The sequence below is a fragment of the Passer domesticus genome, chromosome 4, assembly GCF_036417665.1.
Source record: "Passer domesticus isolate bPasDom1 chromosome 4, bPasDom1.hap1, whole genome shotgun sequence".
Lineage (NCBI taxonomy): Eukaryota > Metazoa > Chordata > Aves > Passeriformes > Passeridae > Passer > Passer domesticus.
Window position 1 is genome coordinate 13620807 of NC_087477.1, and position 17642 is coordinate 13638448.

General features: G+C 42.6%; 1 protein-coding gene and 1 long non-coding RNA gene across 10 annotated transcripts; one reads left to right on the plus strand and one right to left on the minus strand.

Annotated features, from left to right (window-relative positions):
- Window positions 1-36: 36 nt before the first annotated feature.
- ZGRF1 (zinc finger GRF-type containing 1) lies at window positions 37-16825 on the plus strand. 4 transcript variants are annotated; one of them, XM_064416112.1, is made up of 29 exons: window positions 37-172; window positions 1126-1239; window positions 1348-1428; window positions 1540-1596; window positions 2053-2238; window positions 2598-4665; window positions 4973-5055; window positions 5716-5814; window positions 6139-6312; window positions 6577-6682; window positions 6763-6863; window positions 7067-7211; window positions 7974-8617; window positions 9627-9765; window positions 10136-10320; window positions 10440-10627; window positions 11145-11284; window positions 11368-11514; window positions 12104-12218; window positions 12330-12586; window positions 13020-13179; window positions 13781-13858; window positions 14005-14152; window positions 14414-14541; window positions 14796-14919; window positions 15191-15367; window positions 15524-15658; window positions 15757-16018; window positions 16518-16825. In XM_064416112.1, exons 2-29 carry the CDS (start codon window positions 1219-1221, stop codon window positions 16637-16639), a joined length of 6270 nt encoding a protein of 2089 aa, XP_064272182.1. In that variant the 5' UTR covers window positions 37-172; window positions 1126-1218; the 3' UTR covers window positions 16640-16825. The 4 variants fall into 4 exon arrangements, with proteins under 4 accessions (XP_064272182.1, XP_064272185.1, XP_064272184.1 ...); XM_064416113.1 differs by lacking the exon at window positions 6139-6312 and having other exon boundaries at window positions 38-172; XM_064416115.1 differs by lacking the exons at window positions 4973-5055; window positions 6139-6312 and having other exon boundaries at window positions 2598-3272.
- LOC135298496 (uncharacterized) lies at window positions 2051-16632 on the minus strand. Of its 6 annotated transcripts, none has more exons than XR_010360510.1 (7): window positions 16334-16632; window positions 12386-13261; window positions 10578-10755; window positions 6443-6501; window positions 3106-3231; window positions 2635-2791; window positions 2051-2553 (listed from the first exon to the last, which is right to left on the minus strand). It is a non-coding gene; the product is annotated as an uncharacterized LOC135298496 (long non-coding RNA). The 6 variants fall into 6 exon arrangements; XR_010360508.1 differs by having other exon boundaries at window positions 2635-2857; XR_010360511.1 differs by lacking the exon at window positions 3106-3231.
- Window positions 16826-17642: the final 817 nt, after the last annotated feature.

The window sequence follows — 17642 nt, forward strand, 5'->3', positions numbered from 1 at the left end:
GTGACTTCCTCCCGGCGGGGCGGCGCGGGCGCGGTGACGTCGCGCGGCGCGCTGCGGCGGGAAGCTCGGAAAGGCCGAAGGAGGCGGCGGCGGCGGCACCGCCATCCCCATCCCCATCCCCATCCCGGCACCGCCGTCCGGCCCGCTCCCGGTGCACTCCCCGAGCCGCTGGGTAGGAGCGCGCCGGCCGCCCGGCACCCGGGAGGATGGGGCGGGGGAAAGGGCGGTGTGGCGGCAGCGCCTGTGGGAGCGGCCGGCGCCGCTCGGGCTGCTCCCGAAGGGCTGTTCCGCGCTTAGGGAAGAACCGGCCTCAGAGGCGGCTCCGAGGGTTTCCAGCGCAGGGAGCGCCCGGGGAGGTGGCAGCCATCCGAAACAGCGCCGGTCCTTCCGTCACATAAACCGATAGCGTGATGTATATCAACACCAAACATTACAGACCTGCATAAAGCATTGCGTTAAATTACGTACATTATGTTCCAGTATGGATTAAAAATGTTTATGGGCTCAAAATAAGTTTTTGTAAATTATTTTTAAATGGCTCGCGGTCTCGCTTCAAACATGCGAAGAGGTTTGGCTCCACGGGAAATCATCAGTTATTTTTTGCATGAGCTAAACATGCATGACCAGCTCCACACCTGGGACAAAATCATTCTGCTAACAGCTTTTCTGCTTTGGTCTTGGGTCTTTTGTGATTTTTTTATTTTTTTATTTTTTCATTTTTTCAATTTTTTTTTTATTTTTTGTGTGTGGGGGGGGGGGGGTTGTGGGTTTTTTTTTTGTTTTGTTTTTTTTGGGTTGTTTTTTTTTTTTTAATTTCTTTTTCCCTGCCAGTAAACTTTTGGGTCTTTAATTCAAGTAATTCTGAGTAAGACTGTTCAGAGTTGCCAGCTGTTGATTTAAATGCATGAATTCGTCTAAAAGCTGGGAAATTCCTTGACATCTGTTAAAAAGAGAGATTTTATTATTTTTTTTTAACCGCAGTCTGTTAGGTTGTGTTTGAGATTTCTCTTTAAAATGCCCACAGTAGCTCTGTTCCGCTGGTTTGATACTGTCTTGCCTCTAATTCTCTTTTTTTTTTTGAGGGGAAAAAAAGATAATTTTTTTGTCCATACTTTTCCTTCACAGCTCTGGTGCATCCTGACTGTTTTCCTGTCTCTCAGGCTGTGGGAAGATGTGGATATTTGGGAAATAAGCTGGTGGGTGACTATTACCAAAGCAATGGCCTCTCAAGAATTTACTGTGAGTGATTTTTAACACCGTGCAATTAAGTTTAAAGACTGTAGCTGCTGAAATGTTTGGACATTTTCTTACTTCTTGTTTTTTCAATATTTTACATATTTAAAACAGGTGTTATACACTCACCAAAAGATGAAAAAATCAAAAACATGGCAGGACGGAATTCTGAGAGTGAGAACTGGCAGAAATCAGGTGAAAATTCAGATTTAAATTATTGAATTTCATACTATCTGCTACTGCCAGTGGCAGTCTAGTTGATTTGTGAAATAACTGGTTATTTAAAATGTTACTTTTATTTTGCAGGCTACCTTGTTTGATGATAAAGGACAATGTCTGGAGAGTATTTTTATAAAATCTCAGGTATATTTTGTTCAGAGTTGTTATTTTTATATCTGATTGTAGTTTGTCTTTCAGGCAGCATTTCAAACACTTGTTTGGTAGCCAAAAGAGTAATTTCTCTAGTTGTTGATATGAAACTCTGCCGCAGTGCAAATAATGGAAAGGAAAAACAGCTTCTATTTATTAATAGATCTTACTGTTTGTCCAGAAGCTTTCATGGAGTTTTTCTTCCTCCATGGTAAAAGCAGTGTATTACAGTGATATAGTAAATAATCATTGGAGCTAAGTGCTACTGCTTTTTACAATATATGTATAAATAAAAGTATTATATGGCATCTGTGATGTAGTAGGTGTAAGTAGCTGAATGTTTTACATACAAGTACTTAAAAGACTGTATTTTTTAAAAAATAAAACTATCTAAAATGTTGTTTCTTATACAGTGCTGTTGTGTACACACTGCTGCTCTCCCTTTTCCAGGTGACTCCTGGAGAGGATTTCGAAAGTGAGCGATATTTAATCACAGTTGAAGCAGTCAGAGAGAGTGAAAAGCCCTCAGAAGAGCAGCCAAAGAAAGCAGAAACTCCAGCAATGAATAGAAATGGTGTCAAACCTGGTCTTCTACCCCCAAGACATCTCCCTGTCGGCTTGAAAAGGAAGTTTACGGTGTGTTGTTGTTCCAGTTTTTTATGTCTCATGATTACATGCAGTGTAAAACACATATTTTCATGAATGGTAAATATATAGATAATTTCTTCCTTTTTTTTTTCTTTTCTCTCTTTTTTTTTTTTTTTAAGCTGTAATCCAGATTGTATTTTTTCCACATTTAGGAGATTGGGTTTAGCAGGATTGGTGTTGCCTGCAGTAGAAGTCAGAAGGGCTTGAGGTTGTTTCTGTGCCCCTGTGAATCCTCGTGTGGGTTTGATCAGAATAGATTCTCAGGCCGTTTGATCACAGTGTAGTGTGCCCCATTTTTAACACCTGATTACAAAACGTAATTAATTAATTGAAAATTTCTCTCCCAGGGGTTCCAGGGGCCACGCCAAGTAGAGAAGAAAATACCAGCTGTGGAAGATGAAGGGAAACCAGCAGTGTTGCCTTCATCCAAGGAGTGCCAAGGGGGTTTTCCATCCCAGTTTTATATCAGCTCTCCGTTGTTTTCCACGGTTCGCAGGAAGGACGCAGGAACAAATCCCTCTGCAGGCACTCAGGAAGAGGGCTGTAGGGACAATGGCAGGGAACAAACGTCTGTGTCCTCGCTGCTCTCAGCTCCCTGCGGTGACAGCTGGCAGGAGACAGAGGAGCAGAACTGCCATCAGTTGGTTGGGAAGTTGGAATCTCCTCTCCTCCCTGGGCACACTGGTGCCAGGGCAGTGTCCCAGCACATCAGGAGCACAGCACAGATCATTGCTCTGCTCAAGTCTAAGCCAGCACAGGGACACACAGAGCAAACATCTGGAGCCACAGGCTGCCTTTCCAGGTTTCAGGCAGCAGAAAATGCAGGCTTATGTGGCAAAAAAAGCCCTGTCCTACCTGTTTTTTCAGGCGACTCTGCTAAAGAACTCCTTCCAGATACTCAGCACCTGCCTTTTGTGCAGGGAAATGTAAATGATACAAAGGACTGGAATGCTCAAAGCCTTCCAAATTTAGCTGAACAGCCTTTTGGTGAAGAAGTCACAGGACAGAGACAAGACAAAAAGGTAAATAATTTAAGTCAAGATTTACAAGATCACTGCAACACAAATAGTTACTTCCTACATGAGTCCACTGTGAGTAGAATGAGTGACAGTCAGTTTGTCCCAATCTCAGGTGACATTTCACATTCAGCAAGTCCAGCTGCCTTTGAAAACCATCCCTTTGGATACAGGGAGCATTCAGGGACTGACAGTCTTAGGGAGAATTGCTCTGAGAAGATGCAGAGTGAGCTTCAGCCAAGGCAAAATTCAGAGGGAGTGTCCAGTGACCCAGAGCTCTCTGGGGATGTGGCACTGGCACGGATTGAAGCTGGAATTGGGAAGGAGGAGCTCAGTTTGCAGGGCGCAGGCTGTAGTCCTGATGGGGAACTGATGGAGGTTAACTTTACCCTAATGGAGATTTTTGATTTTAATGACATGGACAATGAAGATGTGTGTGAGAGAGAAGGGAAGGAGATCTCTGAGGGAGACACGCCTTCATGGAGCCCAGGTAGCTTCCAGGGAGAAGATGTAGCACAAGGTGCTGCCTTGAGCCCTCATTTGAAGCCTCATTCTTGCTGTGAAGTAGAGACACACAGCAAAAATGAAGTCAAATGTTCCAAATCTGACGGAGAGGGAAGTCCACCACCCCAGCTTTGTGCCAGTGATGCCAGGAGATCTGCAGAAGACACTGCAAACCAGACCAGACCCCAAGTGGAACTTCTAGGGGATGGACACAACATAAAAGGGGTCAGTGAGAGTCAGTCAAATTCTGGAGACACAAACCAAGAGGAGGATCTGGGTGGCTGTGCAGCACTCAGCATTAATGGCACGTCCTGGGTAAAAAAGCAGCACTCTGACCTCTTGCCTGGAGACCCCAGTGTTAATGAATGTCACCCTGAAACCAGGCTGTTTGAGGCCACTGGAGGCCTCACAGCTATTTCTCCCAGCAGAATAATTTCTGCCTTGGACAAAAGGACCGAGGAAGGAGTTTCACTGCTTGGATGCGTGGACTCCCCAGATGCTGGCTCAGAGCACTTCTGGGCTACTAAGAGTGATGCCATGAAAGCAGGCAGCCCTCTGCTGGCTTTGTCACAGGAATCAGATCCTTTAGGAGCAGGCTATTCATCTCCAGAGCAAACAGCAGCAGGAGGAACTGCTTTGGAAAATGCAGAGAGCAAAACTGCTTCTCCTGAAACCTGCCAAGGAGACACATTAGGGGTGGATTGCCTGAAATGCACAGCAGTGGCTGAGAATTCCTCAGGACTCCCTGATTTGGTGAATGATATTGCTCTTCTGAGAGCTTTGACTCAGCATAGCACAGCATTAGAGAGCTTGCAAGGGATGGAGGAAAACACCAGCATGTTCTGTGAAAAAGACACTTCTAAAGAGACACTTGAACCCCTTGAGAAGGATGAAGGTTAGGTCAGCTTCTGTTTCAAACTGGATTCTGTATGTCTGTACCTGATTGATTTCTCTCATTTCTCCTGATATTTAGAAATACTTTTAGAATGATGTGTGATGTAGGTTCTCTCGTGCAGTTTTTACTGTTGAAAGCAACGTTGTGAGCTCCAAGTCTGTCTCTGTTTGCTCTCATTCAGTTAAATCCTAACTGTGCAATTTGTTGCATGGGTAAGGTTTGCAAGACCTGTAAACATTCAGATATTTTAATGTAAAAAAACCCAGAGTATTGACTGTAACTCATTGTGCTTTTCCATCTCTTGTAGCTGTAAAAGAGTTTACAGAAATGCCTTACTCAGAAAGTTTACAGGCATCTTCCTGTTCATACTTTGATTCTCCTGGCCTTATGGTAACCAGTTTTTTACTACATATATTTATCTGTACAAGATAAATTAATTTTCCACCTGGCTCCTGGAATAAAATTCTTGGTTTAGGAACCATAGAGGCTGAGCTACAAATTGCTTAGAGGCATTGTTTATGAAGCTGGTAATAAGTAGAGGATGTCATCTTGACAATATTCAGGAGGCCTCATGTATGACAAGAAACTAAATGAGAAGTGTAGTATTTAGTAATGGTTAATATCCCACTGATATGTCTGGCAATTCTCCTTCACTGCCCTATCTTTTACCACCTTTTTTTTCCCCACTATCTTTTTAAATACATGGCTTTCCTTAGAATTGTAGCATTTGGGTTGAAATACACTGGGAAAACTGTTTGTGTTTGATATTCACATTGATTTTTTATCCAATGCTATTAACAGTTTTGGGGTTTTTTTTCAATCCATCTAAAGCTTAAAGAAAGATTTTAGAAATCCTTCCCTTTTTCCTGTTCTGTTTGAAAAACAAACATTGTTTCTTATCCTGTCATGGATGGTCCTGGCTTCCAAATAAAAAAGCTGTAACTGAAAAAGCTTCCTTTGTATAAATACAAGACATTTCTTAGCCTAAATTTTCACTTGAAATGGTTATTAAATTGTTAGACTAATTAGGTTTTGATCCCTTCTATGCAGCCCAACTGTGTGGACAATTTGTTACAGAAGCCAGAGGCATACATTGTACCAGTAGCAACAGCCCAAAGGGACCCTGGGACATGTGACTGGCAACCAAAGGTAGAATTTCTGTGGAACTCAACTATAATTAACAGTGTCTCCTATATTTCAATCCAATGGTTTGCTAATTGTAATATATTGCACTAAGTCCTAATAAAATTTTAACCAGTTCTTGTCATTTTTAGTACAGTTCACTTCAGGAAGTTTTCCAGGAGAGTTTTAAACTCAAATTACAAGGAAAAAACCCACTTTTTTTTTTTGTTTCTCTTCTGCAGAGTCAACAGGTTATTTTTGTTGCATGTGTCCAAAGTACCTGTATTGACTGTAGGTAGTGGCAGAGCAGTTTTTCCTTGCTGTTAGTGATAATCCCCATGCATTGTGCAGCCTGTTGCTTTTCAAGGGTACCAAGTGAGAGGATCAGCAGCTAGTGAGGTCATGTTGAGAGCCCCATGCTCCCAGCATGGATGGCAGCAGCACCCAGAGAACATGGACTTGGCAGCTGAGGCATTTTTCTCACCCCTCTTTTCAAGGAATTCTGACCTTTATGACTTGAGACAGGTAAAACTTTTTTTTTTGTTCAGTTATCCATACTAACCTTAGTGCAAGAAAGTATCCTGTCAATTTAGGATAGAAAATAGTTCATTTTTAAACTGCTACAGTCACATCAAAACCAATTATTTTTACTTACCTTTGTCATAGAACTTTGCAAGGCGTGACTTGGTTTTTTCTGCTCCTTTGTTCACTGCACTTTGAAAAAAAAGAAGACAAAGAGTTTAATTTCTAGTAAGTTTGTGCTTATTTTTTTTTATTTTTTTAATTAAGTCTCCAGGTTCCAGGAGCCTTCATAAGGATGATGTTGACATTTCAAGAGAAGGGAATTTTCAAATGAAGCCTGATGTTATTGAAGAGCCAGGAATTAATCAGTCCTGTAAGTGAAAGTAAAAGGAGAAGGGCAGTGATTGGCCTCAAAATTTCTGCATGACTTCAGCACTTGACTGTTTTTCCCAGCACTGGCATTGGCTGTGTGTCCTGAAGTGCCACCATGGACAGTGTCACACCCACCCTCTGACCTGAGACAAGCACAGTGGGCTGCCTGGGAGCCTGGCAAGGTGGGGATTGGCTGTGCCTTACAGATATTTCTGGCTTTATTTCCTGTGTGTTTGTGGCAATTTGTTATTTTTGGAGCTGTTTTATCTCAACTCTGAGAGACATTTCAATCGTTCAGAATGATGAGAGAGAGAATACTGATCAAAGAGCTGTAAGCAGGGTTTTTTCCAGTCATTCACCTGCTATGTTAATTCTTCACCTGTAGGTTTCACCAGAACAGGCTTCCCCATTTGATCCAGACTCTGCAATTTGTCCACCTTGGGGAAATGAGGAGACCGTTGGAGACATCCAGGAGTCCCTGACATGTGGGATCTTACCAAGGGAACCACAACTCCCAGATTTCTTTTTCAGTAAGAATTGACAGATTTATACTGGCACCTCACTGTGTTTTAGCTGAAAAATCTCTGAGGATTCTTGAAGCACAATGAATTGGGCCATCCTAGACAGTTACTCTGCCAATTATATTCTCCTGAAAGAGACTTTAGTAGAGAGATTTAGTTTTATAAAGAAAAATCAGCTTCTAGTTGGGGGAAAAAAAGGCTGTAAGCTGAGCTTCTAAGTGATCCCAATGTTTTTATTTACCTGCTTTGAGTTTTTTCCATATTCAGCTGTCCTCTGACCCTCTCCCATTTGACACCTCTCTACAACTGTTACTAATGATAATTAATTTAGCCAAAAGGATGCTTTTTGGTAGTAAGAGCTTATTTATCTGCATTGTTTAATATTAATTCATAAGTTTGTGGGTTATCTTTTGATGTTAAGCTGGGTGTTTTCTAGTTGGTAGCTGTCAGTGACAGCAGATTAATGACCTCCAAAATACAAACATGTTTAACTTAATAATAGGTCTTTTATACAAGCAGAGTGGCTACATAATGTGTTCTGAATATGGAGATTTAAAAAAAAAAAATTTAAAAGAAATTTAAAAAAAAACTAAGTAAAAGAATCACACTGAATCCATCATTTAGTGTAATACTGCACAGGAGCAATCCAGAGAGCTTCCCAGCTAGAAGACAGGGTGTAGAAGGAAGAATTTCGAATTCCTTCCTTTTGGTGCATCTGAAGTGGCACCCCCAGGTGCTCCAGGTTGCCTGTAAGCTGTGTTTGCCCCACAGCCCGGGAGAAATCCAGCTGTGCACAGGAGCGCAGCCCGCCGGCATTGGAGCCCACGATGAAAACACGAGCTCCCTTTGTCACTCTTCCTGCCACCCACGAGATTCCCGACGTGTTCTACCCCACTGAGAGGCAGCAGCTCCAGCAGTCTTTGGGCTCTTCAGGAGGCAATCTGTGCAGCGGGTCAGTGGCATTTCCTAGGAGTGCTCCTTGCCCCCAGGACAGGAATTATGAAACCTCTGTGTTTGGGGGCTGCACAGAAGATGGACAAAGGGGATCTGTGCCACCAGTGCTCCCTGATGTGACTGCCCAAGCCAGACAAAGCAAGTGGCTGAAGTATCAAAGCGGTGCTCAGAGCGATTTGATCCCTGAGGGCAGCGCTGAAGGGGAAGAGGAGGATGACACCTGTGCCCGGAGCGTCCTGGGAATGCCGCCGGGCGACACGGGAGAGGGCAGAGGCAGCGATCCCAGCTGTGCCCCGCTGCTGCCAGCCCGGAGCCCGCCCGGGGCTGCAAACAGCAGCCAGCCCCATCCTCTTTCCGACGGGAAGCTGCTTGCCCTGCACTTAAGGCAGGCACCTTTGGCTGCGGCCACACAAAAGGTGTTGAGTCACCTGAGCTGCCGCGGCGGAGCAGGAGAGGGCCAGGTGTGTGACTGCTCGGGCAAACGGTGTCCCTGACACATTGCTGCTTTTAGCCTGCAGGTGTTAGCAGGAGGATTGCATAGTGACACCAAAAAAAAAGTATTTTTAAGTGCCGTGACTAATCCAGCACCAGGCTGAGGTTTTTTAATCTGAATATTGAAGGCAGGAAGATGAATGAAAAGCTGCCGGGCTGTTTTGACACCCATGATTAGGAAGAAATTGTGTGCACCAAGGGTTTTTCTTAATTGTGGTATCAGCATCATTGTAGTTAACACCTATTTTTGCTTCAAGTCTTAGTCTCTGTCTTCAAAATATTATAAATTCCTTCAGTTTTAGTTGTGTAAAAGTCAAATTATGGCACTGAATAAGCACCTAAAAATTTAGCACAGCTCTTTGTGATCAGTAGGCAGATGGAGTAAATGGGGGGGAAGCACCAAACCAACCACAAGTCAAGTTTTTAAAGTTGTCAAATGGTTTTGAGAGTTGAAGAAAATGTTAACTCTTTCTTTTTTTAAAAAAAGTTTTTTGGTTCTTTAAAACTGTCCAGTACAGTGTTTCTGTGAAGTAGAGATGAGGATTTAACATATACATGAGTATACACATGGTGTGTGTTTTTATACAAATATATAGATATGTAAAATCCATATATATTAAACTTAAAATGCTTATGAAGACATTTATAATTAATTCATTTCTGTGCAAAAATAGTGTTAAAATTGGTGTTTGTGTGCTCCTTCCCCATGCCTAGTGCTGAAAAACATGATTTTGAACTCCATAAAATTTACTCTAAAGCCTTTGGAAGTATTATCTCTGCTATTACCAATGCAAGCTCTTTGGCAAGGAGTGCATTTTAACCTCATGGTGCATCCTAACTGGCAGCCCAAGCTCTAGGGAAATTTTAAGTACTTTTACAAATCTGCAATTTTTTTTTTAGTATTTTTACAAATCTGCAATATTTGTCTCATTCAACATCTTACAGTTGTTAATGGTTTATTTTCATGGGTCTTTTTAGGACATAACCATTTCTGAGTTGCGTTTTCCTCCTGTGGATAAAGTGAAACATGCCAATCTTCCTAAAAGAAAGATTTCCATCCCAGCTGTGTTTCAGTCTCACACTCACTACAAGCAGGTTTTTAAAGCTGCTCTGACAGGTAAGTCTCTGCTCTGTGAAATGCTGTCATTTTAAACATTGCCTGTTAAAACAACAGGGTGCATTTCAGTTTTATATATATATACATGTATTTCTATACCCAAAATTGCAAAGGCAAACCAAAAAGACAGTACATTTCTGTTCAACTCTATAGCCTCAGAGCTGTTTTTCAGTCTTAAGGTACCTAAGCCTTTTTTTCTCCTGGAATAAGTGGATTTTTCAGGTCATGTGGTTACTTTTAGGACTCAGATTAAATTTTTGACTTGGGATGGAAATCTTCCAGTGGAAATACATTTGTTTGAATGTTGTGTAGCTGTGTAAGCATTTTAAGGTTGTGCTAATGATTCTGATGTTCTCCTTTCCCCACCAAGAGCAATTGAACATAATGCTGTTTGAGTTGGCGCAGAGACTGCACAATGCCCTCTCCAAGGTGGATATTTCATTTTACACTGCAGTGAAAGATGGGCAGAGCCAGAGCCAAGGAAGCTGTGCCCCACTCTGCAACCACATGCACCCTGCTAAGCTGGTGATGGTTAAAAAAGAAGGTCAAAACAAGGTGCTGTTTATTCCTTGTGGATTTTACACTTTAGGGGTGAAAGTATCCATTGCTTTTGGGTTTTGTCTTGCTTGTTTTAGTGCTCATGGGCTTTTTTTTTCCCTTCCCTTCCCTTGCAGGGTCGTTTGTTCTATGCCTGTGATGCCCCAAAAGCTGAGCAGTGTTCCTTTTTCAAGTGGATTGAAGATGTGAACCCCACACAGACAAAATCCAGACCCAGTGCGGTGCTCCACGACACAAAAAGTATTGGGACATACCTCAGGAGTCAAAAGATTGCTGTCTATGAGGAATGCCAGCTTTTGGTGAGGTATCTTCAAATGCTGTGCACTTCTCTCAAGTGCTGTGTGAATTCAAGCTTTATAAATATTCCAGTAGCTCAGGGCTTCAGCAGAATTTAACACGTTTTCTCTACATTTAAAGAGTAAAGGTTTCTTTCTGTAAAGAAATGCAAGAGCTAAATTAGTGAAGGAAAAATATTTATAGCAATGTTATTTGGTTTTAGTAAGAATCAAAACTGCTGACCAGCAGCTTGATCAATTGCTTAATGTCAGAACTGTTGCATTTGAATTATTGTTCTTTTAATCTTCAGTAGGAGAATTTGATTTATTCTCTTCAAGATTCTAATTTTAATGCCAGAAGTAATCTCAAAGGCTATTCTGTGAGGGGATTTTGCAGTCAAGATCAATATATTTAAAACTTGTTAATGTAAGGTGATGCACACCCACTTGGTCCAATCTGTGGAGGTTTTTTATTTTTGTTGCTGAATCCAAAATGTGTTGATTGTTTATATACCTTTTTTTTTTTTTTTAATTACAATTTCCCAGGAAAGCCTTTGAAATTCCAACACAGCGGTACAGTAAGTTCAAGAAATTTATGAATACACCTGCCAGCTTTGATGGTGACTCCAAACCCAAATTATACCTGAAGCTAAGCAGAAAGGAGCATTCTTCTCTCTACAGCAAAGGTGAGCACGTCTTACACATCAGATTTAAAAGCTGGCAGTGGGAGAAGCTGATGAGGACTCTGTATTTTTTTTTTTTTTGGCAGATGACATCTGGGTTGTTTCAAAGACTCTGAACTTTGATCCCATGGACACCTTCATTGCAAGCAGTGCTTTCTTTGGACCATCCTCCAACAATGAAATAGAACTGCTGCCACTGAAAGGCTACAGTCCCTCCAACTGGAGATCCAACAGTGAGTTCCACAGCAGCATTCAGAACTGTGGGAAATCACTGAGGAAAGGTCCAGCCAGCAATGAAGGATGAGTTGCTGAGAATTTGAGAATTCCTCAAACCTTGCACATTATTTAATTCACAGTATTTTTTCCTTGTATGTTTGAATATATAATTTGAATATATTAATTAATGCAGTTAAACCTGCAAAGTAGCTGCAAATTCCAAATGGGTGGGGAAAAAAATGAGAATAATATAAAGAAAGTAGTAAATTATATAATATGATATCCAATGCAAGTTGACTGCCAGAGTGTAAGTACAAGGAATATGTTTTTACTGTCCTTGAAAAGCAAAATGCAGAAACCCCAACAACTCACTGGAAAATTAATATTTATATAAAAAGCCACGTATTAAGTCTGTGATTCTGCAAAAGTTTTCAACTGCTTTGCTGTTGAATTAAGTTAAATCTTTGCAGTTGTTTTGTTTTGTAAATGAAGAAGATAAAATCAGTTAATTACTCTTTTGGCATTTTATAATTCATTTCTTGAGCCGATTTGAAAATTCTGCTCTATTAATTCCTTTCTCCTTGTGTTTTTCTGTGGCCTTTCCAGTGTGTGTTCACGCCTTGCTGGTCTGTAATGCCAGCAGTGAGCTGGCCTCCTTAAGGAACATGGAGGAGCACTTCAATCCATCCACATTACCACTGATCCCATATCTCCTGAAAATGTGAGTTACTGTCCTGTGGCACTGTGAGCAGGCCAGTGCAGGAAGAGCAGAACCAGGAGATACAAGCTGTATCACATCATGACTTTTTTGGGCTATTTTTTGTTTTCTTAGGAATTTTAATTCTGAAAATGCAACTAAGAGAGTCAACAAAAGGAAATTTACTCCACCTGCCCTGAGTGTGAAATGCTCCGTGACGTCTGGCCCTGTGAGCTCGGAAGTGGCAGTGGGAGTGGCTGAAGAGATGATCCAAAGGTTCTCCCTGAACGCAGACCAAGCAGCAGCACTGGCTCACGTAGCTCAGATGATGACCTGTGAAAACCCCACACCAGGGCAGGAACATCAGAGCTGCCCCATCACAATCATACGTGGTACGCAGCCAGGAATTGTGACATCTGCTGCTACTCTATCTGCGTTGATTAATGGGAAATGCCGTTAATATGGAATGCCAGAATCAGCCCCTCTCATAATGACTGTGACATTAATACCTCCATTCTGTCAGCACAGAGCTTTTGCCCCTTTAAATTAAATTAAAATTTCATTCTGCCTTTTGCAGGATTTCACTGAAGCATAGGAGGTTGTACCTAGAAATACCTATACACAAAATCAGAGTTATTTATTGTTTTCAGCTTTTTTCATATTTCATACCATTTTTTTTCCATGTATTATCTTTGTTTTTGTAAGTGTAAGCAATCCCATGCAATTTTTTAGAGGAATCACAACATAACTGAAGTTAAAACAATTGATTCAAACTTTCTTGGAAATTCTCACTTGTAACTTGAGCTTTTTCCTCCAAAATACCAGGTGTTTTTGGAGCTGGCAAGAGCTACTTGCTGTCTGTGGTGATCCTGTTCCTCGTGCAGCTCTTTGAAAGCAGTGAAGCTACAGAGGGTCCGAGGGCAGTTCCATGGAAACTCCTCATTGCTTCTTCCACCAATGTTGCTGTGGACAGGATACTGCTGGGGTGGGTTGCTGAGGCTTTTATGGGTTCTTCCTCCAAAACCAATAATGCTCTTCCACTGTAGTGATAATTGTGCTGGTATTTCCTGTAAAACACATCCAAAAAATTGATTTCTTTCTCTAAAAAGTGCCACACACAGGCTGTAATTTTGCCTCAGCTCTTTTGTGCAGTTAAAAATTAAAAGAGTGAAAGCTACATAAAAGATTTACAGAAGACTAATTTAGGCTCTGCTCTCATTAAATACACTATTAAAATCCATCAGGAAAAAGTAGTAGTGCTCAGGAATCTTTGGGATGTAGCAGCAGGGGAAGGAGGAGCAGAGAGGATCAGATTTGTGAAAATTTAGCATGAAATAAATGCATGGTTTGGAAGGAAAAAGGAAGGGAAGATACATATGGAAGACTATGAGAGGGGAATCATCAAGGCATTAAATCATGATGAGGTAATTTATTTTGATTTTGTAGAATTGCTGAGGTACTTCATCTTATTTATCATTGCAGTTTGTGTTCCTCAGTGTTCTGATACATCTTTTGAAACCACTTTTAAAGTTTTCAATATTTCTTTCTTCATTTCTGTAATGTTAATAATCTCTTTTTCTTTCAAGTCTGCTCGATCTTGGATTTGAGGATTTTATAAGAGTGGGAAGTATAAGGAAAATCACAAAAGCAATTCTTCCCCATAGGTAAGGAACCTCTTTGAGGGATCTGAAGCGATTTGGGGTAGGATAATACATTGTTGTGAATTGCTGTTATGTGTAAAATGTGGTTATTTTTCTAAGCGCTGCTCTTTTTAGTTACTGTAATGTATGTTACAAAATCTTCTTTGAAGTTTACATGCAGGCTCAGGAAATGAAAACGAGCAGCTGAAAGAGCTGCTTGCTCTCTTGAAAGAAGATTTGACTCCAGCTGAGAAAATCTATGTCAGGAAGAGCATTGAGCAGCATAAACTGGGGACCAATAAAACTATTCTGCAACAGGTACAGTCAAAGAGATGGGATGGGAAAGCAGGGATTTGCTGTGTCTTATCCACAGGGCCTAGCAGATGGAAACTGGGAATTTATAATTCAAAACTCCTGTTTTTTAAATATAAAGTAAATGCTAGGTTTGATTGCACGGGTATAGCTGTTTCTAGAAATAAATGTGGGTGTATTCTCCTGCTCTAGTTAGGTGCTGCACAGAGACGAGCTATGAAATGATCTTAACTTTTTGCCTGCCCATTTTCCCCTCGCCGAGGGCAGGTGAAGGTGGTTGGAGTGACGTGTGCTGCCTGCCCCTTCCCTTGCCTGAACGCTCTCAGGTTTCCCGTGGTGGTGCTGGATGAGTGCAGCCAGATGACTGAACCTGCTTCTCTGCTCCCCATCGCCAGGTACAGCCCTCCTGAGGGGCCAGCAGGGACACAGGCCCCAGGCAGTGCCACCCTCCACACCTCTGTGAGCACATGAGCCCCGAGGTCTTGCCCTCGTGAGCATGAAGAGGGATGTTAACTTGAGGCCTGTTCTTGGGTGTTGTTAAACTGGGCTGGAGAAGGGAGGCTGATGGAAGCAGCGTGATACAGAAACAAGCACACGCTGTGGTTATGAACACTGGTTTTTTCCTTGTTTTTTTCACATTCTTATTTAGATTTCAGTGTGAAAAGCTGGTCCTTGTTGGAGACCCCAAGCAACTGCCACCAACTATTCAAGGGTCTGAGAGTGTTCACGAGCAGGGGTTGGAGCAGACTCTCTTTGACCGGCTCTGCTTAATGGTAGGTGCTGCTGAACACAGGTTTGGAAAAGGTGGAGAGCAGAACTGAAAGTGCCCTGAAGTCACTAGGGGAATTCTGGTCCAGGTGGCAGAGGATCAGGGTTTCAGCATTACAAAATATCATAAAATCACAGAGTGGTTTGGGTTGGAAGGGACCACCTCCAAGGTCACCCCCCACCACAGACAGGGACACCTTTCACTAGCCCAGCTTGCTCTGAGCTCCACGCAGGTGAGCTCTTGCCAGCCCTAATGTCTGTGTGTTCCTTCTTCAGGGCCACAGCCCCATCCTGCTGCGGACACAGTACCGCTGTCACCCTGCCCTCAGCGCCATCGCCAACGAGCTCTTCTACCACGGGCACCTCATTGATGGCATCTCTGAGGGGGACAGGGCTCCTTTGCTGGAATGGCTCCCAACACTCTGCTTCTACAGCGTTCACGGCGTGGAGCAAGTCAGTTCCTCAGCACTTCTTATATAAAAAGTCAACGTTGTTGTTTTTCCTCAACACTTCCTAGATAACAAGTCAATATTGTCTTTTTTCCTCCATTCCATTCCTTTTTGCATTGTTGGGGAGAACTAATTTGGGAATCTTTTTCCCTCTTCGCAGATTGAAAGAGACAACAGCTTTTATAACATGGCAGAAGCTCATTTTACAGTCAAGCTCATCCAGTCGCTGATTGCAAGTGGAATAGAAGGAGCTGATATTGGCGTGATTACCCTTTATAAATCACAAATGTATAAGGTTTGTATCATAAACCAGTAACAAAAATCAATGAAGCTGTTCTCTTAAATGTACTCTGAGTAGCCAAACATCCCCCTTCCCTGTTTCTTTGCCCCCAGATCCAGAATTTGCTCAGTGGGGTTCACTCCGAGGCTTTTGAAGTCAAGCCCATCCAGGTGTCCACAGTGGACGCGTTCCAAGGTGCAGAGAGGGAAATCATCGTGCTGTCCTGTGTCAGGACCAGGCACTTTGGGTTCATAGACTCGGAGAGGAGGATGAACGTGGCCCTAACGAGGGCCAAGAGGCACCTGCTGATTGTGGGGAGTCTGCCCTGTCTGAGCAGGAACAGGCTCTGGGGGAGAGTGATTCACCACTGCAGAGGTAAGAGCTTCTTTGCTGGGGTTTTTGAAACCTGCACCTCATTATCTTTAATTAGACTATGTACAATACACCCTACAGTGTTTACATACTGTACAATAATATATAAAATATATGGTATGTACACCAGAGCAACCACTGTATTCATTGCATATAAACTCCAATGTTTAATGTTACATTTCTATGTATAATATATATATAATCTAATATATTGCAAAAAAAAAAAAAGGCAAGAATGTGCAAGTTGCACGTTTGCAGTTTTACTCTGCAAACTTTATATTCCAAGGGGTTTTTTCTTATCCAGTAATGGAACTTTACCTGCTTGGCTGACATCAAAGAAAGCATCTTGTTGATGATTGAACTCCACAGAGCCATTTTCCAACCAGAAATACCACAGCCAGTCAATACTCTTGGGAAACTATATGCTGGCACTGCCAGGGGCTGATTCTGTGATGGATGCTGTAGAGAGAGATGTAATTACCCTGTTTATTGCTGCTTTCAGGATGGGAAAATGGCTTACAACACGCAAGCCAGTGTGAGCAGCAGCTAAATGTCATTCTCAGGTCCTACTTGGAGAACTGGGAGGAAGAAGAAGAGCGTAAGAAAAAGGAAAAAAAAAAATAGAATATGCATTGATTTTATGAATATTAACTGCTTGTCTATAGCAATAGCTCTGGTAATTTGTAATCTGGTATTTATTTAATGTGGGGTATTTTTGTTTGGACTTCAGCGCACTGATACGTCTGTTTGACCTTGTAGTCATAAGACTAAAAATTATTAAAGTGACTTTATTTGGTTGATAACCATAAATAGAGTGACTTTTTCTGCTTGAGAAGTGAAATCCTTTTATGCTTACTGTGCAGTTAACGGTTCTAGTGGTATTTCACTGTTCTTCAGATTAAAACACCGTGGCATTTTAGAACAATTCTGTCGCCTCCCATATTTACAGGTAGGTGACATCCAGCAAGGAACGCGGCTGTAACAATTAAAATACCCCTTCCACAGCTTTTGGGAAAATCTTAAGCACCATCCAGGGCCTACGAGGTATCCAAGCGAGCTGGGAAGAGACTTGTCACAAGGGCATGGAGTGACAGTACCAGGGGAAATGGGTTTAACTGGGCTATTAGGGTTAAACTCTTCCATGGGAGTACCAGTGAGGCACTGGCACAGAGGAGCCATGCCTGTAAGTGTTCGAGGCTCGGCTGGACGGTGCTTGTGAGCAGCGCTGCGGCGGTGCCCGGCTCACCGGGAATTCCCGGTCCCGCTTTTCCCGATCCCAGCCGCCTCAGGCCCGCCGCCAGATGGCGCCGCGCGCGCGGCGGAGGGAGCCGCCACGCCGGGCGGTGATGCGCCCCTCCCGCCACTGAGGCCGCAGCACCGCTCCGCCCTGAGGGGGCAGCGCCCGCTCCTTCCGCCGGGGGAGGGCTGAATGGCGCTTTTAAATTACTGCTGACACCTCTGTCCCGGCTCCCTAAAATCTCAATCAACAAGCCATTAGAACTCAACGGGAGTAAAACTAAATCCTCGTTTAAGTGTATTTATCCGCTCTCTTTTCTCTCTTTCAAATGCTAAATCCATTTCAGCATATGCCCCTTCTTTCTCTCGCCTTTCTCTAAAGACTGGCAGC

Bases quoted from the DNA above. Each gene is read 5' to 3' on its own strand.
- ZGRF1 (XM_064416112.1), top strand. From the start codon at position 1,219: ATGGCCTCTCAAGAATTTACT. The intron at 1,240-1,347 runs GTGAGTGATTTT...TATTTAAAACAG, and splicing joins TGGCCTCTCAAGAATTTACT to GTGTTATACACTCACCAAAA. The intron at 14,920-15,190 runs GTAGGTGCTGCT...TTCCTTCTTCAG, and splicing joins TTGACCGGCTCTGCTTAATG to GGCCACAGCCCCATCCTGCT.